Consider the following 27285-nt stretch of genomic DNA (forward strand, 5'->3'; position numbering starts at 1 on the left):
AAATAGGGCAGAATAAACTATTGTATATATGTGGGAGAATGTGAGGTGGTGACATTGATCAGACAATGCTTTATTTCAACATGCAGGTTAAATCAAAAGTATTTTGCAGTTTATTAATAATATCTCCCATTTATTTTTACCTGCTATGATCTAGGAACTTTGCCTACATATCATATAATCCTCTCAGCAATTCTATCATATTTTTTGCACTATTACTTGCAAAAGAGGAAATGGAAGCTTGAGAATTATGATCAAGCTAGTAAATGCCCGAGTTAAAAATTCAAACTCAGGTTCCCTGAAGCCACTTGAGCACACTGCCTCTCACATTTTTAAAGTACCCACACAGCCCAGCATTGTTTTGTTTTGTTTACCAAAAGTCAGGGTCAGTATACAGTGTTACATTGTACATGCATAATTATTGTTTTAAATGACACATGCCATATTGGAGTTGTCATTAAGCATAGTCATGAATTAGTGACATTTTTAAATGCTTCTAAGATATTAGTCTTATTCTGCAAGTACTCAGTTGAGCATTTTATGGTTGGAGAAGGAGACAGGCTGGAACACTTCATCAGTGTCAGCAGGGTCCTCCCAAGAGGTGACCTGTTGAGCATCCTTTCCTTCCACATTCTTCTATTTGACTCTCACAAAAACTTCCTAAGATACACATGGCAAGCATTCCTTTCACTGTGTGCAAAAGAAACCCCAAGACCTGAATGTTTCAGCAACTTAGCCCCTGTCACCAGCCACACATATCCCATAATCCCTTTCTCTTAGTTTCATCCTACATCGCTTAATTCTTTTTTTTTTACCTCATTTCATAACATTTTAAGTCCCCACATGGACATTCTCATACGTATGTGAAGTGGTCTTAATTACTTTTTTCTTTTAAGTCTCAGCCCACCTAACCAGGCTTATTTATCACACACTGAGGTATGTAGTCTGTTCTTAACATCTTCTTTAACTGCAAAAAAACACAAATACCCTAATTTCAACAACAGAGGGATTAAAAAAAAAAAAAGGCTCTTCCCTACATAGGTTTTCTAGATAATCTTTGCTGAAAATTTGGTAAGTCAGTAATTTTTCTCTCTGTGTGTATGCTGGTCACCCAGACATAGATGAGTGCTCCGTGCCTCCATATTGCCACCAAAGATGTGTCAACACTCCAGGCTCGTTTTATTGCCAGTGCAGCCCTGGGTTTCAGTTGGCAGCAAACAACTACACCTGTGTAGGTAAGTCTTGGGGAGACTGCCATCCTAACTGATTTCTGTCTTCAAGAAAAAGGAGACCCCATATCAAGGTGCACTATCTCCAGTCTCTGTCATTCTTTAATGAATTGGTTTCCATCAACTTCCCTTGAGTAATCATTTAATGCTGAAAGGACGATAATTAATCTGTTTCTCAAAACACATCAACATGGGAATGGAAAACTTTTTGAAGCTTGGTTTTCGTTCTTCTCTGTAGGTGTATCAATTTTTTTTTCAAATTCAAGATCGATTGATAAACACACAACAATTAGTCAATACAGTGTGATATAAATGCTAAAGGTGCCAAGGGGGTTACTGTAAGTTCAAGTACATAAACTTCCCACTGAAAACGCATCTGATTTTTACTTGCTGCTTCTCCCCCTTCCGAATGCAATGTCACAGCACACAATTATAAGATTGGCATGACATGGAAAGAATCTAGTGCAGGAAAAATGCCTTTTCACAATATTTTCAGTGCCTTAGAGCATTGCAAAACTCTGTATGGGTCTCAAAGGCTTATGTTATAATTGTAATGGAATTTAACAGAAACCATTTAAAAAGTAATAAATAGCACAGATAAATCTTCACTACAGCATGCTGAGAGACCATATCAGTATGAGTGTCTTATAACAATTATTTATAGACTTAGCATTTTGAATCTGAACAACAAAAGAAAATAGATACTGGAATGTTTATTTATTAGAAGCATTAAATTCTTTTGGGAAGATTTATCAAACATCAAACTGTCATACCTAGAAAAAATATTCTGGTATTTCTAAAAGAAGTATATTACAGACCTTTGAAGTTGTTCCAACAAATATGAAACTGAATGGATACTCTCCAATGAGCTTCTGCAGGGCAAAGAATTCAGCTAGGGATTTACTCACTAATCATCAGATGATATAGGTACAAAAGAGCAAAGATGTTTAAAGACATATGTGTATCTAAAACCTTTCCCTTCAGATATAAATGAATGTGATGCCAGCAACCAATGTGCTCAGCAATGCTACAACATTCTCGGTTCATTCATCTGTCAGTGTAATCAAGGATATGAGCTAAGCAGTGACAGACTCAACTGTGAAGGTAAAATATTTTTGAAATAATACGCAGTAAGAGTCCACCATTGTCATTCATATTCTTTCTCTGAGTGTACCTGTTGATGAAAACAAATTTTTACTCACAGAAATTCTATTCCAAAATCCAATTCATATAGTTTAACAACGTTGGCTTCTTAATATGTTACCAAGAGAAAAATATGTTAATATGTTAAGAAGAGAAAAAACAGAATAACTGAAATTTTAGATGCCAGCTGGGTCTAATTATTAGAAAGGATGTTCTAGAGTGTTGCTTCTCAAAGTGTGATTAAAAAGTAAAAAGAGGAGCCGGGCACAGTGGAGCACGCCTGTAATCCCAGCGACTCGGGAGACTGAGGCAGGAGGATGGAGAGTTCAAAGCCAGCCTCAGCAAAAGTGAGGCACTAAGCAACTCAGTGAGACCCTGTCTCTCAATAAAATACAAAATAGGGCTGGGGATGTGGCTCAGTGGTCCAGTGCCCCTGAGTTCAATCCTGGTTCCCAGTACTGGGAAATTGTAAAGGGAAATAAACTGATACTGTTAGAATTTGACCTTAAGCTTTCGATAAAGTCTGATATTTTGTTTAGAGTTCACAATGTTTTTATTCTCTTTAGCTCATCTAAAAAGTATATCACCAAAGTAGTGACATTAAAACTTTTCAACTCTGTGTCCTTGCTCTTGTCCGATTCAACAGACATTGATGAATGCAGAACCTCAAGCTACCTGTGTCAATATCAATGTGTCAATGAACCTGGGAAATTCACATGTATGTGCCCCCAGGGATACCAAGTGGTGAGAGGTAGAACATGTCAAGGTAAATTTGTTTTCTTATATGTGAAGTGTTTGGTTTTAACTGGGAAGAACCTGGAGGAAGTTGCAGGATTCTCTACTACGGATTTTCATTTTTCCCACTTTGAGTACATAATTTGAGTTCTTTCTGTCCCTATTCGTCATGCGATAATGCACATCTCATGAAGCTGAGACTCCATGTTAGTCTTGACCTTCTTTGGAATTTAGAGTCACAGTTTTTCTTTGTAAAAAATGTAAACAGTTTTAATAAAATGTTAATATCTCTACTAACTGGCATATACAATCTCTTCCAAGCATCTACCACAAAAATCAGTTATTAAAATGTTTCACCATGAGTTTGAGTTTAAAGCCTCAGTTTAACATGTGAGTTAGAGATAACCTCAATCCAGTCTTAATTCTCTAAAATACCAAGATTATAAATTTTGTAGTAATTTAGGTGCTGAGAGAATCATCCTAATATGTATTAAACTGTACTTAGATTCTTCAGAGAAAAAAAAAACTAGTAAGCCAAAAAATAACTAATGACCTTGTACCTGCTGCAAAATAAATACTTAGGTGGTCTTCACACCTACACACAGATGCGAGAGGCAACCATCTACAATTGTATGATTTTAGAGTCTTTCAGGAGGATTTGAAAATGTACACCCTCTTCCCCCTACCTCCAATGCTGCATGTAGTTTAAAACTTCTTCAACAGGAAAAAGACTGGTAGATAAAACCAAACATGTAGATAATCCTGAGAGAGCTAGTGTCAACACTTAAATTTACACAAAACAGTGAAAGTGTAAAAAAAAAAAAAAATGACAACTTGAGGACAGAAAAATCTATTTGAATTTGGCTGTTTTGCATTCTAACTATACAATATTGAACCAATCAAACTTCTCTAAGTCTCAGCTCTAGCTTTTAGAAAAAGGAGATGGAGAAATGAAACAATATAATGTGAAAATAATTCATAAACTATGAAGTCCATACAATTCAAGGTATTTTTATGGAATTTGCTCGGCAATGTCAGCAACTAATAGTAAGTCTTTTCTAGAGGCTTTTAAAATCAGAATTGGAAAGCGCACACACAAAGCCAGTAAGCATCTTGTTAAGAAAGGAGAAGATCAAGGAGACACTGGGAAGTCTCAGTCTATATCAAAATTATACAGGGAAATAGTAACTCAGAGGAACATCCGTGACCTAGGATTTTGTAGTGTGAAACTAGACTCCAGTCACTAGTTATGTACATAATCAAAATGTCGTTCATTGCATAATGAATATCTTTATAACCTTTTCCAGGTTACTAGAAACTCTGTAAATGTTAATTGTGGGGAAACATTGCATTCCAATGGTCTCACTGAACCCTAATTGAGACTTTTAGAATGAATATTACATGCAGGAAAATGCTAGCCAATGGGATATTTTAACCAATTTCCCTGGAGTCCTTCAAACAAATGTCTGTGTGTTTCTGATCATAAATGGAGTTGATATTGAACAAAGACAAAAGCAAATTAATGTACAATAGGATCTTATTTTCCTGATCTATATATCCAGAAACATATCTGTTTTAAGGTGGAAAATGCACTAAAATTACAAATGGGAGTTCATGAGTGTTGTTATATTGAAGATATGTATCTTTGGAATATTTGGTTGAGCCAAAATATTGTAGTGAAAGAGACTTACATTCTTTTAAAGTATCAAGCAATTGCTTTCCCCTACTAAAACCATCCCTCTTGAGCCTTGTCCATAAGAACAAAGTAAAATTCAGAAGGTTTGAATTCTTACCTTCCTGGAAGGGCTTATTCGGGGTATGAAATAACTGTTCTCATTTCCACAGGCTTACAAAAATGAAAACAGTATGTGTGTGTGTGTGTGTGTGTGTGTGTGTGTGTGTGTGAATGCACGCATGTGCATTTTTATCTAAACAGAGACAGAAAAAACATACACGCAGACACATGTTCCTCAAATATTTTAATACTGTTAATTTCTGAACCTTCCAGAACGGTTAAACTGTTGATTATGCTAGTCTCTACATTACCAGAAGTAATAACCAAAGTTATAGCATAAAATTTCCTTTTGCTGTTTTTGGACTCTGTATAACAAACCAGTCTTCATTTTCCCTCTAGCTAAACAGCACCTTTATTTCTCCAAATGGTAAAAAATGCTGAAAGGGCAGGTCAATTGTGATTTCTTCAAAGAAAGTTAGGTTTTCTGCCTTCAGTCATAGCCAGTCCAAGAAGACACTTCTTGTGGCTGACTCTTGGAAACTGCATAACTTTTCCAGTCCCCTCTTGGATTCCAGATAAGTTTAGCCAGTTGGAAGCCAAAAGAAAAAAAAAAAAATGCTCCAAAAACAAGGCATGGAATTATTCTTCCTTAGAGAAACTTACAATGGAAAGATGCCTGTCACTATATGAATTTGAATCTGCCACTTACCCCTGCTTTGTTTTTTCTCCATGTCAAAAGGAGATAACATCTTCCTTACCTATCTTCACATAGTTTATGTGAGGAGCAACAAGGAATTTACAATAGGATTAAAACAAACAGGCAGATTTCAATAATGCAAAGCAGAAAGGAATAAAGGTGGTAAAAGGGGAGCACCAGGTCTGAGAATGCAAAAGAGATCATATCCCAGCTCCCAGCCCATGCCTGACTTGCAGCATGGATTCCGTGGAATGAGTAAATGAATGAATGAAAATATCCAGTGATAGGGAAGGCATGATTCAGAAAAGGTTTACATTGGATAAAATATAAATCACATTCAAATGTAAAGGCTTAGGGATGTGGATATTAATTTAATTGTTTCCATGGTTATAAATGCAGTGGCTTGCTAAATTGTTTCAAATCTCACCTGGGAGCTCCTAATCTAAAATGAGCCTTGGTCTAGCCTAGCCTACGTACAGCTGGGACTCTCCCCTTTGGCTCTTTGGCACCAGTCCCTTCTTCTTCTACACAGTCCTTAAATATCTATGTTCTATCCCTGCCCCCATTGTGAATCAGCATCTGCAATTAGAACAAATTTTTAAAATTTTCTACAAGGTGAAACACCTCACAGTATCACTTCTGCTGTGCTTCCTTCCTCTGGACCGTGGAAACCACTCTCAGAGAGCCATCTATCCCTCAGCATACCTGCTTCCTAAAACTACCTTTCTAGATATTTTCTGTCTCCTAAGCTCCAGAGACAATCAGCTGCCCTCTGCATAGATTTTTCTTGCTGCTTTCTCATCCTGGAAAGCCTTCCCCGCCCTAGCAATGAAAAATTCATTTAACTACCATCCTTCAAAGTCAAGCTGAGATGGCTACTTCTTTCTTTCTTCAGCCTTCCTTAATCTTTCAGGCAGAATTAATCAATTCCACTTCAAGTCCTCCTGTGTACTTACTTATCTCCTATTTAATTCCATTTTGTTTTATAAGTAATTTTTCCCAGCTAAATTATCATCTACCTGTGGGCAGGAACTGGTGAGGTGTTTGGTTGGTTGGTTTTTTTAGTTTTATATAAGTCAAGTCAATGGTTAGCATTTGACTTTGAATTTAAGAGATTGGTACTTGATAAAAATATCACAAAATGATACATATTAATCTGTGCAGAATGGCTCAGCTACATCTGTCCTGAATTCAGTGTAATGAATTGAGGTCCCACCCAGTCTTGGGTCTAAAAGCAGTCCAGATTCCTATATACCTCTTCCTTGAAAATCAGAATCTGCCACTTATACAATTTTCTTGATTAATATACCTTAAACCCTATGTCTGCAGATATCAATGAATGTGAGACTGCCAATGAATGCCGAGAGGATGAAATGTGTTGGAATTATCATGGTGGCTTCCGTTGTTACCCACGAAATCCTTGTCAAGATCCCTATATTTTAACATCAGAGAAGTAAGAAACATCAGCTTTTGAAAGTGAGCCTCTTCTGGTCTTCCCCAGCCAAACCAATGAATGCTTTTTTATTTGTCTCTACAGCCGATGTGTTTGCCCAGTCTCAAATGCTATGTGCAGAGAACTGCCCCAATCCATAGTCTACAAATACATGAGCATCCGCTCTGATAGGACTGTACCATCAGACATCTTCCAGATTCAGGCCACAACTATTTATGCCAATACCATCAATACTTTTCGGATTAAATCTGGAAATGAAAATGGAGAGTTCTACCTAAGGGTAAGTATCCTGAAGCCAGCTATTGAGAAAGGTGGAAGTTTGTCGTGTCGTATTCACATGGAAGGAAAACTAACATTTAGAGTTTTGTGTGTAGGCATGTGTAGGGACCTCCAGTGGACCTTATTTCACTTAATCCCCCTGGTAATGCTGTAAGACAGATATTAGTATTGATTTTTATTTTTTCCAGAAGGAAACATGACATGTAGAGAGATTAAGTAAAGCTTCCCTAAAATCACAACCAAACTACAGACTCTAGTAGAGTTGTGTGTAATTGCCAAAACACAAGTCTACAAATCAATGACACATAGAAAAAATAACTTCTGGAGAGTTTTTCAAAAATCATGAATTCCTTATTGCTACATTTGCAAGACAGTTTACATTCACAGCAAAACTAAAACCTGTCAGTCTCAGAAGTGACCTACCCCAGTGCACAGTATGAGTCAACACAAGTACCACTGTCTTCTGGGCAGACAGTGTGGGCTCACCCAAGTCTTTTCTCTGTCTTTTATTGCCTATGTGAAATCTCATTTCTGAATTCTGCCATTTCTCTCTTCACAGTGTCTCCTGGGTTACCTCTGCTCCCAAAGCCCCAGTTTCTCCTTTAAGCTAGTTTTTCACCTCCTAAATCTCTCCAGAGCCTTCCAAGCTGATCTCCCTGACTCCAGTGCCTCAGCCTTCCATTCTCCCCTGCAAAATCTCAGCAAGTTCATTTTAGGTTAAAATCCTGACACATTTTAAATACAGCTCACCACTTCATGTGAAACATGATGGCACCCCACCAAGCAGTTTGCAGGGTTACCGTAACTGTTTCAAGCTAAGGATGTTATTCATCCAGTTACGGTTTTTTCAAAACTCCTTTGGGCACTCTTCCTTTTTAATCAGATTTTAAAGTCAATATTTCATTTTGAGAATATGAAAGCAAATTGGGAAATTCATCCTTGTGGTAAAGTTTACAGATTTTTAATGTTTACACGTTTATCCTGTTCTTTGATATATTAACTTCCTTTCCAGCTCAAGTAATGTGATTCTCTTTCTTTGCCAGTAAATTAGAAATGATTAATTTCTCATGACCAACTTCTGAAGAGAAAAACCCAACCCAAAATACAATCTATTACTATCATTATTTTTTCTATTAGGAAAAAATAAACTTCTTTAGCATTTGATGTTTTAAATTTGAGATGCACTAGGTATTTGTAAAAAGTTTCCTGTAAATGAGTTTTACACAGTTCAGATAATACCAATTAAATAATTCTAGCCCAAACAGACAATATTATCAGTAATCCCGTGGTAATAACATAGGCTCATCTCAAAATCTTCTTTAAAAATAATTTTCCATTTTGTACTCTTAACCACAATTTTAAAAAATAAAATTTCCTAGTAGAATCAGCTGTTAAATAAAGTTCCAACATGGTTTTTCTCTGCAATAAACAAGACACTTTCAAAGTTATTTTTATTCCGTCTGCCTTTATTGATTTTTCAAACACAAATACAAATCCTTTTTCTCATGAATAATATAAAACATCGCCAATTTTGATAATTCCAGAGTTAAGTCATTTTAAATTACTTGAATAAAAAAGCAATTTTAAATGATAAAATAGACACTTCAAGACTATTTGTCATCACATAATTCAAAAAGTACTTGGATCAAATTCTACAAAATTTCTCACTGAAATTCCACTTATGCAGAGGGTGTTGATGCCTATGAATCAATCATTAGTCCATAATTAAGCACCTACTATGTTCTTGGCTCCAGAGTGAAGAATTAAAAAGACATGTAATACACAGTTCCTGATTTCAAAGAACTCTGGCTACAACTGTGCAGCAAAAGTTAATATCTATGAAAAAGAAGGAGCCAACATTATACTTAATTCCATGGTCTAAAGACATCAAAAAAATTAATAGATAAAGGAGGTTTCTTGACAGTCATGAGTGTTGACCTAATGCTTAAAAGGATATATAGGATATAGGATTTTATTTATATTCCTTTTGGGGTAATACTGAGAAAACCTCCCTCCCTAGAAATGGGGATATATTATAAGGAAATAGTATACAAAATTGAAGGTAAAGTATCACCTTCAAATTATTGCTGTTACCTAGAGCTATTGCTTACAAGAAGCAGGTACCATAGAAGATCCTAGAGGCACAATGAATTAAACCAAGCCAATTCCTGTCCATTGGAGACGATAGCCAAGACCCTGTACAAGTGCTCAGAAGGGTGTTGACCATTGCAACAGAGTTTCAAGTTGCTCACAAGTGTGTAAGCAGAAGTTCCAACCATGTTAGCTGTGGTGTAGCAACCTTCCGGCAGAAGTAGATTTAAGCTCAAAGACAAACTGAAGAATAGGAAATTAAAGGATGTATAGTTGGTCTAGAACTCCAAGTGCTAGAGGCAGAGGGGTCTGAGAGGATCCTGGAGAGCTGAACAGGGGCTAGCTCTCACCAGTTTTACAGAATATTTTAAGACCTTCAGGTAGAGGAGTCTCTACTGGGTTTTCATGTTAAAATGATGCCTATCTATATTATAGAGCATGATTTGGAGTGTGACCAAAGTGGAAATAGACCAGTTACACATTCAAGAGATAGGGAGTTAGGGTGGTAACCAAGAGCTTTTTAAAATGAAGAAAGAACAGATTTAAGAAGATGTTGGAAGAACTACATGACTTGGTAACCCATTTGCTATTGGGAGGTTTGAGGAGAAAGAAGCATCAAGAATAACACCCTTGTTGTTTCTGTCTTGAGCAACAGTAAATAGTGGAAATAAAGAACAAGGAACCAGTGAGGAGGGGAAGATGAAGCGCACAATTTGGATAAATTAAGTCTAGGTTCCCATGAGACATCAAAGTAGAGATACTTGAAGCTGGATATGTGAATTTGGAACTCAAAATGCATACTTCCAAGTCACTGGCAAATGCATAACTGAAGCCATGACCCTGGATAGGATCACTCAGGGAAAGTGTGTTGAAGTGGGTGATTAGTGGAAAGGGAAGAGTGTCTGAAATAAGGAAGGGCTACATCATGAAGACTCTTCCTTTCTATAACCTGATCTAGGCACCGTTAGAATTGTCCAGCACCCTAGCCTGCAGTTCCCTGGCCATCTCATCTCCATGACCTTCTGTATTATGCCACTAACCCCCAGGCCATACTCAGGTATTGGTCTCCAGTGCTCCACTCAATAACTCACCCTCCTTCCTCTCTCTCTCTCATGCCATCACTCCCACACTGTGCTCTTCACCCTCAAAGTGATGCTAGTACCTTGACCTCCAGCCCCCTCTCCCCTTCGAGTCTATCAGCTACTTGGTGGACACTTAAACTACCCTGTCACAACACATCCACCCCCCATCTGGCAACCCCACATCAATCCCATAATCCATATATATTTTCATACTCAACTTGTCAGTGTGGACTAGTAACCCTATAAAATTCTAGTCTCCAATTTAAGATGGGTGCTCAGTATACTCAACAATTCTAGTAATTTTTCTTATTTCTTTTATTCCATTTTTCTTTATTCCCTGATCTCAAATGTCCCCATATTCTGTAAGTCCTTGCACCCTTCATTTTCAGTCAGTAACCTCACCTCCTACTCCTCTGAAATCACTGATAGGCGTGAGTTAACTGAACTTCCCATGCCACCCACTCAAACTTAAGTCTCTGTATTCTCCATCTAGTTTCCAAAGACAAGGTTTCACTTCTGTCAATCACGATCAACCCAGCCCATGTATTTTTCATTCCGTCTCCTCCAGAACCTTATTCTACCAGACTCCCCTCTACATCCTACTTATTCAACATGTTTTTCCCCTCTAGATTTTGTCCTACCTCTCCTCTCCCTTGCCAGACTAGCTTCTTAAAATTCAGTCTGTAATCGTGGTTTGTGCTTTATCACTTCCTGGTCACTTCTGTCTTCTGTTCACACTACTGTATGGAAGTTGATATGGGAAGAAAGCACCTAATGATTTCCATACATTAAGTCCAAGAATCGCTATCCTCTTCCGCTCTGTTGGACACCACAGTCACTCATCTGTTCTCCACTTTACCATCTATTTCTTCTTAGCTTCCTTCTTCATTTCTCCTCTGCCTACTCCTTCAGTGTCATCCTCTCCCAGAACTCCAGCCTTACCACATCCTCATTTTCTCCCTTGGTCTTGTGTCTACACAAAATGATTGCTAAATCTTAATCTCTGTCTGTATCCTTTGTCATTCAAACTCCCCATCCGCTTACCCACCACTCCCATATCAATCTCTCTCCTCTTTCCAACACCCATCACATTCTTCATCAAATTAAACTGCATTCAGTTCTTCTGATCATGGTGCTTTACAGAACTTCTGTTTATCCCTGGGGACTCTCCTCAGGCATTCCAAAACCTTTTCTCAGTGTTTCAGGATTCCTCCTCTTTTTTTCCCTGTGTGTATATGCACCTGTATGCACACACCCTGAGTATCCCCATATTCCTTAATATTTGCCACATTCTATTAAAATTAACTGTTTCCCTATCTTTCCACCCACTAGAATGGACATAGATGTACGATGTTCAGAAAGTGAAAAATGACAACTTTGTTTATAGGTTCAAAAATGATTTGATTCCAAGCTCTGTACTCTGTAAAAACTGAAACTGTTTAAGGGTACAAGAAATGTTAGTGAAGAGGGAGGAATAGGAAAGAAAAACTATCTGAAAAGCAAGTCCTTGCAACTTAGAGCTAGGTCCAATGGATGAACAAAGGGTAACTACGAAGAAGGTTTGGAATCAGGAAGGGACTAAGTAGCAGTTCTTTTATCCCACTAATTATCTCTCCACTAATTAATTATCCCCTAATTCTCATTAGAGGTATAATAACAAATAAGAGAAACTCTATTCCAAGAAAAATAATTCTCTCTCCCTTCTTTCTTCTTTTATTGTAGCAAACAAGTCCTGTAAGTGCAATGCTTGTGCTTGTGAAGTCGCTAACAGGACCAAGAGAATACATCGTGGACCTGGAAATGCTGACAGTCAACAGTATAGGAACCTTCCGCACGAGCTCAGTGTTAAGATTGACAATAATAGTGGGGCCATTTTCATTTTAGCCTTTTACCAGAGTCTACCACAAGCATTTAAATCAGCCAAAGAATATTGTTACCTTAAAGCACTATTTTATTTATAGATATATCTAGTACATATACATCTATATACTGTACACTCACCCATAATTCGAACAATTACACCATGGTATAAAGTGGGCATTTAATCTGTAAAGATTCAAGGTTTGTCTGTATTAATATGTGTAAATTAGACATTAATCCACTAAACTGGTCTTCTTCAAACATTAATCCACTAAACTGGTCTTATTCAAGAGAGCTAAGAATACATTATCCAGTGAATCTTGTATTCTTCCCTATAAATTGGGACCAAGCAATGATGCTCTTCTGTGGTGCTTAGGGAGACTTACTACAGCTCCACTGGCAGTCTCTTAAGGAGGCAGCCATGCATGACATTGAATAGCATGCAAGGGCAGGAATGAGTTTTTTAACCGCTTTGTAAGAAAATGGAAAAAGTCAATAAAGATATATTTCTTTAGAAAATGAGGAACTCCCATATTTGTGTTGGTCTTTATTTTCACAATCAGTCTGAAGGTGGTTGTTTATTACATACAATAAATCATTATTGCACAATAAGTTAGTCTCCATAGGGTATTTTAAATTTTTATCAGAAATCCTTTGTTATGAACATTCAAAACCAATAAGCAAAATTTCCCAAAATTCCCCAAATACATCAAATATCTCCTATAAAATTGTTCTATTGAGAAATCTATGAGGAGGAGATGAGAAAAATTTTTTTCTAAACCACACTGGAGTGGAACTGAAGAAGCAAATCCAGTAAATGTAATAACATCCCTGAACCTAGGATTTCACAAGATGCAGAACAAAATGAAGAAAAGGTATTTTACTGGGGGAGGTTAATTTCTAAATAAAATTAAAACCCTAACACTTCACTAATTTTTAAGTAAAATTTTTCATATTTGTACTCAGTGCTCACCGAGGAGGAAAATGATGATGGTTCTTGTTCCTGGTGTTGAGAATGACTGAACTAAAGCAAATCCCTTCCTTCAATTCTAGGAAAAGGTTTTAGGTCTTCTTATTTTTTTAAAAAAAAATGTAACTGCCTCACTTTGATGTGTCATATTTTTAAATAAATATTCTCTTAGATCGCCCAGTCTTTGGAGTTTTCTTAATGTAGCCAATAACAGCCAATATAACTTTTATATCTGGGGAAAAATCAGTTTCCACTGCCAGAGCAAGAACAACCATTTTATTTCTGTGTGCATGTTTGTGTGTGTATACTAAGAAATGAAGAAACAAAGACTATTAAAATCATGCCACAAAGAAAGTGTACAACCAATTTTTTTCTTACACCCAATTTCAAAGCACAAATGAATAACCTCTGTCACCAAGTTACCCTGCTACTAAAATGAAGGTCTCTCAGAGAAAAACTGAATATGCAAGAATTATCAAAAAGAAGGTTCAGTAAGAGACTAAGGAACAAAAGGCAAGCTCCTTATGTTAGAGTGGAGGATGGGCTCTTCAGTGCCAGAGAGGGACCGGACCAGTGCAGCGAGAACAGGTCTGACCAAACCGCCGGACTGAGTGCATGCTCCTCACCTGTCTGCATGACTGCCCACGGTCCAGATAAATTAAGGCTTTAACCTTTTCTATTTATAATCAATCTAGTGATTTTTCCACATAGAGTAAAAAAGAAAGAGCCTAAGACCTTCCAAGATCTTTCACTCTTAAAGAAAAAGGCAGAGTCTTGGTAGAAGAAGTAACAGGAATCTCTGGAATATTTATGCATGAACCCTGGCCCTCCCATTACCCCCAAATCCTGTATATGAAATCCGGATCTACAGAAACCATTAACTTCCAAGATCATGATTGTCCTTGAATCCCAAGACTTGGTCCCATTCGCAAATCATAGATCAAGGAGGGGATGATATACTGCGACTTCACTGATTCAATCCCGTTTCCTTTTAATGTGTGGTAAAATACACATCACAAAATTCACTCTGATTGTGCACACAATTTTACAGTGTGCACTTCAGTAGCACACTTAGAACATTATACCCATATTCCCACTACATGGTTCCATAACATTTTCTCCACTGGAAAAACAAACTCCACACCCCTCAGCAGTCTCTCTCCACTCTACCTTGTCATAGCCTCAGTGGGAACTGTCTCAGATTTCTGTGGATTTGCCTCTTCTGGGCATGTCATATAAATAGGATCATAGAATTTGTATGCTTTTGTGTCTGGTTTCTTTCACTTAACAGTTTCCAAGGATCAACAATATTGTTGCATGTATAAGTACTTCATTGGTTTTTGTGACTGAATAGTATTCCATTGTACTGGTATACCACATTTTGTTTATCCATTCATTAGTTGACTGATTGTGTCCACCTATACTTCCTTTTTATTTTGGGTGTCAAAAAGAAACTGATTTCCAGGCAATTCAGTCACTAATTTCACAGCCCAAATTCACCCAATTTTAGTTTCATTTCTGACTAAAGAGTAGCAAGTAAATTTTTACATAAGAATAAAAACTTGGAAAGAACTTTGAGAAGCTAATCTGTGAGTTCCTTTACAACTATCCTCATTAAACAAAAATCTCATGCTATTTTTTAAATTTATTATTTTTAGTTATACACAACATTAGGATTCATTTTGACATAAAATCATGGGATATAATTTGCTCTAATTCAGTTCCCAGTCTTTCCGCTTTCCCTCCCTTCCTCCCTCCCTCTGTTCCTTTCCCTCTACTGTACTGATCTTTCTGTTATTTACTTTTAGTTGTTTTGTTTTTTGGTTTTTTTGGAGTTAATTTCTTGTGATACATGATGGTGAGGTTCACTGTGGTATATTCATATATATACATAGAAAAGTTAGGTCAGACTCATTCAGCTGTTCTTCCCTTCTCCCATGCGTTGTCCCTCCCCCTCGGTCCCCTTCACCCGCTCTAACCTTTTCAACACATGGTGTTAGAAAAACTGAATATGTATAAGCAGAAGAATGAAACTTGACCTCTATCTCTCACCTTGCACAAAAGTGGATCAGAGACCTAGGAATTAGACCCAAAACACTGAATTTCTGGAAGAAATGTAGGCCCAACACTTCAACAGTTGCCACAGGAACCAACTTCATTAATGAAACCCCTGAGATGCAAGAACTAAAACCAAAAATCAGTAAGAAATAAAACCAACAAGCAATAAGTGGGACGGCATCAAATTAAAAACTTCTTCACAGGAAACAAGAGTGTGAAGAGAGAGCCTACAGCACAGAAGATCTTTGCTACCTGCTCCTCAGAATATATAAAGAACTCAAAAAACTTGACACCAAAAGAACAAATAACCCAATTAAAAATGGGGCAAAAGAACTAATAGACACTTCTTAGAAGAAATTCAATTGGCCTCAACTGACCAATAGGCCTTTCAACATTCCTTGAGAAATGTCCATGCTAATCCCATCTAACAGTGTGATGTTGTCCTAAAGAATCAGGGTTCTGAGTCTCTACTCTCATATTAACCAGCTGAGTATTTCTCAAAATATAATTTGTATTTTATACAAATATATTTTAAAAATGTTCCACACCTCTAGCAATCAGGGAAATGCAAATCAAAATTACATTGAGAGTTCATCTCACTCAAGTCAGAATGGCAATTATCTGGAATATAAATAATTAATGCTGATGAGGATGTGGGGAAAGATACACCATATACTGCTGATGGGACTGAAAATCAGTGCAGCCACTCTGGAAAGCAGAATGGAGAGTCTCAAAAAAGTAGGGATGAAACCATCATTCAACCCAACTATCCCACTCCTCTCTATATCCAAATTAGATAAAATTAGCATATTATAGGGATAGAGCCACATCAATGTTTATAGCAGCACAATTCACAATAGCCAAGCCATGGAATCAACCAAGGGGCCCTTCAACAGGTGAATGGATAAAGAAAATGTGTTTTTTATACACAATGGAGTATTATCCAGTCAAAAAGAATGAAATTGTGGCATTTGCTTGTAAATAGATAGAACTGGAGACTATAATCCAATTCAGCTCTAATTTTTAAAATTATAATTCAAAATACATTTTTTTAGTATTTACTCTGTAAAATTATGTTTTTGTTACTTTCTGCTGATACTGAAATATGATGATTGTTCATGTTAAACTGAAAGTCATTTTACCTTGTTTCACCAGTGTAAAAAAAGGGCCAGTCATGGGTTTCCACACTTCAAACATGCTTCCAGGGAAATGCCTATGCAGTGAGCCTCCGTAATGAGAACTTTCCTAGACATTCCCATGACTTCACCATTCCAGTGCCTGTGGCCCGGGCTCTGAGACGCCAGTGCTCACCAGGTGGATAGAGTTGTTTTCTGACTGATAAGAAAAAGCCTGTTGGTGGTTAGGTCATCTAAAAAAAAAGGATGATAACTTCCCTCAGCTGCCAACTCCCCACAGCCCCAAAAGTACTTTGACAACTTGTAGTCACCATTTCCTCCAAACAAAACCTTTCCTATTACACACCCTTCTTTTTAATACTAAAGGGATTCTAGAACTTAGATGCCATCTTGTTTTTAAGACTTGCTCCAGGTAGCAGTTTGTTAAGCAAGAGCACTGTGCCCACAACGCAGGTCCTAAGACTTAAATCGGAACTCTTTTCATTGGCCATACTCCAGACTCTAGCACCATCAGGCAATCCCTTTCCTTCCAAACTTCTTCCTATAAAACACTATACTTCCTATAAAATGCTTACTCCACATCATGGATCAGCCTTGCTGGTTATATGATGAGTTGTCACTGCTGCTGTCACATGTAGTTGAGTTGAAATAACACAGATACCAACCCAATACAGATTGACCCTGAAGAACTGTAGCTGATTTGTTCTCTTTAACTCCAGAGAAACAAATATTCTTGAGCTCTACAAATTGAAATGCAAGGACCAATCATGTAGACCTTACTATAATGGAGAGGACAGCCATTTCCAAAAGAAAAAAAAAAAAAAGTCTATTACTAAAAATCCAAAAAGAGCTCTCTGTGTGGGGTGCTTTGAGAGTCAGAGTGGTGAATATGGAGTGGGTCTTACCCTGGACAAAAAGGGTTATAAAGTCCTTCCTGCCATCAGAATGAGTGAAAGGTAAGGTGTTAATGTGAAGAATAGTGTCATTCTTTGACCTTGGTTAATATCCCTTAAGTGATTATTAAAGAAGGAAGTACGTACATCAAATATTAGCCACTAAAGGCTTCTTGCTTTAGAGGCTGGGATAAGATATCACAATTGACAATTCAGTCATCAACAGACCTTTCAGGTCTTTCACAATATATTTAAGTGAAAAGGGAAAGAACAAATAGGTTCCTTTAAAATTATGACTACATAGTGGAGGGTGGAAATCAGCAAGAAACCAATCCCCATATCTAATAAATGTAGTATCTCTACCACTATATAATGGAGATGGAGTGAATCCAAATGATGGAACAGAACAATCATTCAATGCCCTGAGACCACCTGAACACAGCCCGATGGGATTATTATTTGGGGGGAAGCTTCACAAATAAAATTTGATTGTCGAATCTTGTTTCCATGACTTCAAGCAGTTGCTTATGTTTTGAATAGCTCTGTATGTGTCTAACTTTCTAACTTTCCTTTTTAAAATATAGAACAGCTGCTGGTCTGTTCATATGTTGTGCATAAGCAGCCCACAAGGGACAAAGCCCTCCATTAATATGTTGAATTATTTTTAACACACTTATATTTCTATCCTGAATCATCATCCCTGAAAGATGGCAAATTTCCATCTTCCCAGCTGGGGGGAGCACCTGCAAAATGCAAGCCCAAACTGTGACACATCTGGTATCAAAAAACCAATCTTGTTTCATCTGGCCAACAGGCTAAAATATCAAGATCGTTGAACAGAAACAAGGCAAAAAGTTAACTGCCTCTTATATGTAGTCAACGCAGATGTCTAGTTAAGCTGTTTATATTGTAAGCACATGTGTATGTTAACAGAGCACAGATCCCCTTAATAAGCCAGAGTTGGAATATAAACGCAAGAGAATTTTAAAGACCTGAATGCAATAATTCAGTTCTTTTTTATCTTCCCATACAAAGTGAATTAGTTTCTGCAGATCTGTATTATCTTTAAACAGATGCCTGTAACACAAAAATAAATTATTTTAATGAGTTATTTTGGTATCTCCAAATTGTTTATTTCCCTTAAACACTGTATTTCATATTTATATATTTTAATATTTATTTTTTTTACACTTACCATAAATTACTCATATATGGCTTAAACCAGGTGTCTTGGTTTATGAGGCCTCAAAAGCAGACCCTGAGACAAGAATTGAGTTTGGATAGTTTGAGAGGTTATCTCAGGGAGTGGGGAAAGGGAGCCACAGAAAGAAAAGATGCCAATAAGTGGATGAGTTAATGAGTGGGCCACCTCTGTGGGCACCTGGTGCTCAGTTCTTCTAGGATCCTCAGAAAAATCCTCAGCAACTCACCTCAGAAGTATTCCACCAACCAGTGTAATTCTGCATCAAATTCAACAACACGAATAGGATCCTAATTAAATAAGTTATACTCCCAGTGGTATAACATGTCAAAATACATTCTATTATGTATATCTAAAAAGAATTAAATTTTTTTTTAAAAAAGAAGCATTTCACCAGAAGCCCACTATCTGGGGTATTTATCTACCAACTTCCATCTCTGTGGTAAGGATTACCTACACACACATAACTGCCTGAGAGTGGGCAAGCTCTCCAATGCTGGAAAAAGCCCACAGGAAAAGACAAGAGAGTTTTGATACAGGACACTGCCAGTAAGCTAAAACACCTACTGAGGCCCCCAGTAAGCTTATGAGGCTAAAGGGATGTGCAGGCAGACACCAGCATGGGCTCGACAAGGTCAGCTCAATGCTTCATGACCCTGGCAGCTGAAGTTTGTGTTACTTCCTGACTTGATGGCTTCTTTTCACATAAATCTCTTCCTTGACCTTTTACTATCCCTTCTCCCATCTTTTTTTTTTTTCTTCTCTTCCCCTCTCTCTTTTACTAAAGTTTTCTTCTCCTCCAAGTATTAATTTAATTAGCAAATTGAGCACCACCATGTCTAAGACACATGGTACAAACAGATACAAAGACACGTAAGGTACAACGCACAGCATGGTGTCATATTGTAAACACCAGTAGCCTGATTCTAGAGTTCATCACACCAAACTGCAGAGTATTGTGTGAAATGGGTTGCTTTTCAAAGGTGAGTGTTCAGGGGAGCTAATGAAGCTAAAGCTTCAAGGCTCCTGCCTTACATACATCAGCCCCTTCCAAAGTCCTGGAAGCTATATATTCACATAGCTCTGTATTTTTGTAAATTTTGAAAAAGTCATATATTTTAGCTAACTTGTAGGATCACTCCTTCCTCTCAGTTTTCTGCATCATACTTTTCCTCATGTTCAGAAGGACTAGAGTAGGTCACAAGCATTTTTGAGAATCCAGTCTGGAGAATTTGATTTAGGACAGTATATTCAGTTTGGGTTTAGAAGGATGTATTTATATAGTTAACAGTCACTCCTATGTGTTATTTGAGCTCCTGTCTGGTATTGGAACAGCTTCTAGAAATATTCATACCATCTTCTGTGTTGACCTTACCTGATAACAGGCACAAAAATTCAAGAACAGAGTTCCTATCACAGTATGATGTCCTATAGCATCTAGCACCAGATGTGAACAGGAAAAAGCAAGTTTTGTAATAGTTAAAGCCAGAAGATAATCTACAAAAATTCTTCCATTTACCAGAGATATAAAATGGTAAGCAGAGGATTGGGGTTTTAATCAATTCCTAGTCATGAGTATACATAATTATGCAGCATGCACAATTACAAATGCACCATACCATAGAGATACTTTGCATAGATTTTATAAGAATTCACTAGAAACTATTCTAACTATGAGAAGTGAATTATAACCAAAAAGTTTCAGATAATACTAAAAGTTGTAACTTATTGAGAGGAAGAAATAAATTTCAAATGGAAATAATGAAGAGACTTGTAGATTAATTTGCAATCAAATTAGTGAAGAGGAATGAATCATGTGAACACACTGGGAAAGGATGTAAATGTCCTGCTACTTCAGTACAGAACACTGATATGAGTGAACACAACATAAAACCAAGAGTTAAACACTACTCACTGGCTAACAAGTGTGTCGTTTCAGAGAGCATTAAGATTAGTCACTATACAAGAAACTTTGGAGTGAGCTAAATTCATACAGATTTTACATGATACAAAATTGATAGAGGTTTCCCAAATTTCCAAATTTGACATTTTAAAAATTTGCATGATATATAATGATCTATGAAGGCAGAAACTTCTAGAAACCATCAATTAGAAAAATAAAACTCAGGCTGGGGAGATAGCTCAGTTGGTAGAGTGCTTGCCTTGCAAGCACAAGGCCCTGGGTTCAATCCCTAGCACTGCAAAAAAGAAACAAAAAAAAAAAAAAAAAACTCAACCATACCAAAAAAACACAATTATCTTTCTATTTCCTCTATAGATAATTATATAAAATTGTCATCATAGACAGAATATGCAGCCAAAAATGTAGGAAAAAAAGTTTTACAAAGTGTGTTGGGCAGCTTTTAAAAAGCGTTTGTTCCCCAGACTTTGTGATTTTTTTTTTTTTTTTTTTGCTATATTTGTAGGCTTTTGAAATTTGTAATTTATTGTGATTTCTTTTGCTATTTTAAATAAAAATTCACTTTTGTGTCTAATTTTATACTTATAATTTTGTATTCTTTCCCTTAAAGTGAGCTACCAAATATGTATAAGCTTTGTTCAAAACTTGGGCATATCCTTGATAGTAAGAACAAACTGCAGCCCTGCTGCTGACATGTTCGGAGCTTTTGCGCAAGTTAGAAAAGGACACTTTCTTAGTCTATTTTGTGTTGCAAAATACTCGACACTTTATTGAGAGAGCAATCTCAGTTTTGGAGACTGAACTTCCAAGATTTTGTGGCCCCACCTGTCTGGCCTCTGGGAAGATCTCTGGCTGTGTCATAACATGGCAAATGGCATCATATTGCAGATGTATGTCACAGTGGTGTGGAAAAGGTCAAATGGCCAGAAGGGAAGCAAGGGACTGCAAAGGAGGCAGGTTTCATTCTCTTATGACAACCCTCTCTCTCAGGAACTAATCCACCCTTGCAAGATTCCATGAGACCAGCATTGATTCCTTTAACCAGCATGGTCTTGACCCAGTCACCTTCCATTAGACCCTAGCTGTTAAAGTTCCTTTCAGTACCATTACTTTGAGGACCAAGCTTCAACTTGAGGTTTGGAGAGAACTAACTGCTTCTAAACTATAGCAAATACTTAATCTTGGTCTTGGAATATGAAAATAGGTAGAAAAGGGTACAGAAGATGGCCCTATATTTCCACACCTGCCATTAGCGCCTATGCCATCATTTCATCTTGATAATAGTAATTGTGGATTTAAGAATAGTACGTTCTGACTCAAGATCAAAAGTTGAAAAATATATTTCAGCCCTTGTGTCTATTGGTGAGTTTTTTTGGTAACGTTTCAATGTTCTGTTTCCCCTACTTGTCTCTTACCAATGATTACCTGCCTTCATTTTCTCCTTGCATCTATTGACTAGCCATTAATAAGAAGGAAACGACCTCAGAGAGGTTGGTCTGAGGTTATCTAATCCCCTGATTATATCTCTGCATCTGGATCCTACCTTATAATTCTAATGGCATTCATTTTAATAAACATTTCACTGAGCACCTACCAGGTGCCAGGTATTATACTAAATATTAAGGAAGCAAAGATAAATATATCATGGTCCCTGGGCTCAAAGAACTTACAATATATTCAGAATGAAAGATAATATTTGGAGTTCAATTTTTAAAAATCAGCACCATTTATTGAGCACTTATTATTCATAAGGTGCTTCCAACCCATTATTTCATTCTTCACACCCTATGAAGAAGGGATTACTATCTATCATAGTGGTGAAGAAGTTGATTAGATGACTTGGTTAGGTCCAAATATCAAGCAGGTTTGAACCAAGACAGGAAACAAGATCCATCTTTCTCGAAAACCTGAATATTTTCTAAGGGGAGAGAAGCTGAGGGTAGTTGATTTTGGCTAGATGGCAGTGAAATCACTCCTGGGTTGATCTCCAGGGGAACAAGGTTTCTTCAAGTACAGCAGGTATTTCAGCAGAAGAGGACCTATGAACATAGGCAAGTGTTTTTGTCAGCTTTTTCGCAACTGCAAATAAAAACCCAACCAGAACAATTACAGAGAAGGAAAAATTTATTTGAGGGCTCACAGTTTCAGATGTCTTAGTCCATAGAAGGCCAGCTCCATTCCTTAGGGCTCAAGGTGAGGTAGAATACCATGGTGGAAGAGTGTGGCAGAAGGAAGTGGCTCACATGGTAATCAGGCAACAGAGAGAGAGATTGTACTCCCCAGGTACAAAATATATGTCCCAAAACCATGTCCCTAATGCCAGGCCTCCTCTAGCTACAACCCCACCTGCCTCCAGTTACCACCCAGTTAATCCCATCAGGTGATTAAAGTACCGATTGGGTTAAGGTTCTCAGGAAGCAGAGAGAGAGACTCCACTTGCCAACCTTTTTGCATTGACTCATGCATGAGCTTTTGGGGAGACACCTCACATCCAAACCACAACAGCAAGGAAGCAAAACACAACAGGCCAAGAAACATCATAAATTTTGTGGTTCCTCATGCTCAACCAAGATCCTGACTCCTGATACTGAATCATGTGATGACAAATCACTTCATCCATCCATTTCTTTATTTCCCCAAACTTTTTCTCTCTTTATGTCCTTCTTTCATTCCTTCCACAAGCATGGATATGATGTATGTTTAGGTACCATCCCTACTTGTAAGGACATGTTTTTTGGAGAAAAAAAAATGAATCAGATAATCTCTCAATCAAGTGAAATTTGTAAATTTCAACTGTGCCAGGCACTACAAAAAAGGCATGAGGTACTGCATGAGCCTATGATGGGGGAAAGCAAATGATCTACTTAGGCTTCCCTGGAAAAGTGTCTCTTGAACTATCTTAAAGATAAATAGAAATTAACTACAAACAAAATAAAGTAGCATCCAGAAAGGGATATACATATGTCAATGCTCTTTGAAGGGAGAGAGCATTTTCTGGCACAATGTTACAAGCAACTGAAATATCAGTGGGGTTGGAGCTGAGAATGAGGCTGGAAAGACATGTAGAACCCATTAAAAAAACTGTGTCTTTATTCTTAAAGCAATGAGAAGCGATTTAAATATTTTAAGCAGATAGGTAATGTTACAAGATTTTTACTTTTAAAAAACTCACTTTGACCTGGAGGTAGGTTGGAAAAGGGGTTAGGATGGATGCAGGTTAGAAAGACTCCAGCAGCTCAGGAAAAGATGACAGGGTAACTCAGGCAAGAGCGTTGGTGGAGGTTCTGACAGCATCTAGGTGCACCATAAAGGAGCCAGGAATAAAGGAGATGGTGAGGGGAGTGAGCTGGGTGAGGGAGAGCCCCCTCTAGCTGCCATGAGATCTCTGCAGTAGACAGCCCATTAGTCACTTGAATTCCATCCAGGAAGAAGCATCTGGAATACTGGCACCTTATTCAAACAATAACCTGGGGCACATCCTGTAAGTTGCAGGAGAGTCAGTGGTAAAGGAGGTCAACTGCTTGCCTTTGCCCACTGTGTCCCCACTCCTGGTCCCTTCAGATCTCAGCAGTGCCTTGAAGTGGGAGAGCAGTTCTGGAATGAAGAACTGGTGTTGTTGGGACATCCAGCAGGGAGACTGAAGATAAGGATAGCATGGACACACTGGTGGACCTTTCCTTTTTAACGGCCTGGGGCAAGAGAAGGAAAAGAGGCAACCTGCCCAAGCAGTCTGTTTAGATTCTGCAGGATATGAGCACCCATAAAATGCCTATCCCTCAGGGGAAGAAAAAGCAATACTGTCCCAGCAAGCACACCTGTCCATGCTACAGGTTTGTAGCTGGTTCATCCACACCAGGGGCAGGCTGCTCCCTGACTTGCTCAGAAAGGATGGCAAAGATTCAAATCGGCTCATCATTTCCTGCTCTAGAGCCAAGATTTCTGAAGCTAGCTGTGTGAGAAATAGAAACTCTGGTCCATTTTCGAAATATAGTATTCATCCTTAACTGGGTCCAATTGTAGCCATTTTGATTTTAGCCCTCTCCTTTACCGGCTCCAATTTTAAAATTAGCCAATGGCCTAGAGTGTACCCCTGAACTCCTTTAATCAGGGCGAAGGGCAGCACTGCACTAGGTATACAGACAAGTGACTGCCCACCCAGATGCACTTGCTACCAGGTTTGAGTAGGGAGCCCATGGGGAAGAAGTAAAAGTTTGCCTTATTTACCCACTTTCAAATGTGTTTAATTTCTTGTGGCACCTTGGTATTTCTAACATATGGAGGCCACAATGGGTATTGAAAACATGCCAGCACTAGAGAAGAGCCCATTTCATTCCTGTACAGCTAGACCAATCCCAACCCTAGGGAGGCCACTGTCTCCAAAGCCATCCTCCCCAGGATCTATTTTGGCTCATCCATCAGTAGTCTGCCTTGTTACTCTAACTGCTTTGAAAGAAGTGCCCTTTGCTTGATGTTGGACAAACCACAGATACACAGCAAACAGCCACCAGCAACCTTACAGACACCTCTCTCTTGTACCTAGCGGACACTTGTAAATCTGGACTGGGGACAAATACTCAGAATGGTCTTTTCAACACTCCTTCCCTCTTCCACCAGACCTCAACCAGATTTTCATGGGTTTTAGCTCCTAGTGGATGTTACACTCAAATGGGTTGCAGAGATAGAGTTTCAGGCAAAACTATGGCTTCACCCCTTCTCTAGCAAAAGATTTCTCAAAAATGTTGTCATGTTTGCTGGACAGTGATGGCAAGATATAAATTCCATTTTTAATATTTTTTATTAATATTTACACATGGGACTGCTAAAATGAAGTTTCCTGTTACTGAGATGTCTTCAATGAAATACAGAATGTGGGTTTCTGGCTCCCATTACCTATTACACAGACAATTGTGTCCATGTAGAGATAAAGGAACCACTTGGGACTCCATCATCTTCAACAGGTGGCTTCCAAGGTCACTCACTGCTCAACTACATCCATGGGTTGGGGAAAGCATAGAGGACTGAACGTGAGAACTTGCTAGGAGGCAGACCTGAAAGTGGTTTATCATTCTGCTCATCATTCTTTGGATGCACTTCAGTGGGAGGAATGGTGAGAAAGAGATTCTAGCTCTGTCCAATAAGAGGTACAAACAGACCTGGTCATTAACTAGCTGTCTCTATCTCCATCAACAAGGTAGAAGATGGGGCTGGGGAGATAGCTCAGCTGGTAGAGTGCTTGCCTTGCAAGCACAAGGCCCTGAGTTCAATCCCCAGTACCGCACCATATATACTATGGCACTGGAAGTGTACCCCAGGGACAGAGAACAGTTTTCTCATTCCCAGACTTACTCTTAGCTTCACTTATTTTTCTCCTTATTCCTTTAGTGTTCCTTTCTAGTGTTCAAAGTTAAGTAGAGTCCTTATGTCATGCCACATTTTCATGTATTCATTTTTATCAAGAGCAAATCTCCTTCTTGATACTATTTACTCATTTGATAGATATTTAAGTGTCTCCTATTGTCTCAGAAAATACTATGTCCAAGGATGGAAGAAATAATCAATTTTTTTTTCTTTTTAAAATTAATTTTAACTAATATATAAGAACAAAAATCATGCATATTAATGGGGTAACAGGTGATATTTCATATATTCATTATTTAATATTTAGAAACTAATCTTTTATTCTTTAAAAGGGATATTAAAACTGGGTTTCCAATTGATGAGAAAATGTTAATGCACAAATATGATTACATTTGTATAATTTCTAATAACCATATGAAATAGTTTAAATATATAATAATTGGGAATGGTTAATTAAAATATGGCAAGACTATATATAGAATATTTGGCAGTAATTAAAATCATGTTTATAAAGAGATTTTTAGAGCAAGGGATGTTTATGATACGGTAGTATCTGGAAATGCAGAAAGTAATGTCAATTACATAAAAAATATGAGTGTGTATGTGTGTCTGTACATTCCTATATCTGAAATTTTATTTTTACAATGAGTTTCATGAAAATTTTCTTTTAATTCAAAGCAAACTCTAAGAAGCCATAGAAGACTTGGAAATATGTTAGGTAATCGAAGTCAGGTCATATTTAAGTATCCCAAGTAAATGGACCCTAAACTAAAGCTGGAGGTTCGGTCTAAAATCCAGGAGCAATGTTATTGTTTGAGGTCCCCCAAAGGTCCCTTGTGACTAAAGGCTTGGTCCCCAGGTGGTGCTGTTGGAGATGGTAGAACCTTTGAGAGGCGGAGCCTAAGAGAAGGCCCTCAGGTCATTGGGAGCATAAGGTATTTCTTGTGTGACCCCTCTTCTCAGAAGAGGGTTATCATAAAAGGAACAAGCCTGGCTGCCCCCACTCTCTCTACCTCTTTGTTCCGGATACAACCAATCACCTGCTTGTTCTCACATACACCCCATCATTACCATCTGTGCCATGGGACAGCCCTTGCCAAGCCTGCAGATGGCCTTTTGGATTTTCAGTCCAAAACCATGAGCTAAATAAACCTTTTCTTTTTATAAGTTAATTGATCAAGTATTTCAACATAGTGATAGAAAGTTGACTAATACAAGCAGGTTACCAGAAACTTCCATATAAATGGCTATAGAACAATATTTTAGCATAGACTGCACCACTCTTACTAACTAAGGATTTTAACTCCTTGGTGTCATGTGTTTTGCCCAAGGACTGCCCATCCAGGCTGGCCTGGCAGGCAAAATGAAAACACTGCTTGCAAGCCAGAGGGTCAGGCCTGGGTGGTTAAGATGGAGTAACGAACCTCCTGGTCAGAGAAAATTGGAG

At 37.9% G+C, this 27285-nt stretch overlaps 1 protein-coding gene and 1 pseudogene across 2 annotated transcripts in view; both read left to right on the forward strand.

The window, feature by feature from the left end:
- Positions 1-13451, forward strand: part of Efemp1 (EGF containing fibulin extracellular matrix protein 1) — a 55334-nt gene extending 41883 nt beyond the window's left edge. For both annotated transcript variants that reach the window (XM_047522249.1, XM_047522250.1), the window contains 6 exons: positions 1113-1232; positions 2211-2330; positions 3016-3135; positions 6866-6989; positions 7074-7269; positions 12164-13451. In XM_047522249.1, coding sequence (XP_047378205.1) covers positions 1113-1232; positions 2211-2330; positions 3016-3135; positions 6866-6989; positions 7074-7269; positions 12164-12325 — 842 coding nt within the window. In that variant the 3' untranslated portion in view covers positions 12326-13451. The remainder of the gene's footprint in view (positions 1-1112; positions 1233-2210; positions 2331-3015; positions 3136-6865; positions 6990-7073; positions 7270-12163) is intronic.
- A 10644-nt stretch (positions 13452-24095) lies between these two features.
- LOC124962882 (homeobox protein TGIF1-like) lies at positions 24096-25242 on the forward strand (annotated as a pseudogene).
- Positions 25243-27285: the final 2043 nt, after the last annotated feature.

Source organism: Sciurus carolinensis, chromosome 13 (genome assembly GCF_902686445.1).
Source record: "Sciurus carolinensis chromosome 13, mSciCar1.2, whole genome shotgun sequence".
Taxonomy (NCBI): domain Eukaryota; kingdom Metazoa; phylum Chordata; class Mammalia; order Rodentia; family Sciuridae; genus Sciurus; species Sciurus carolinensis.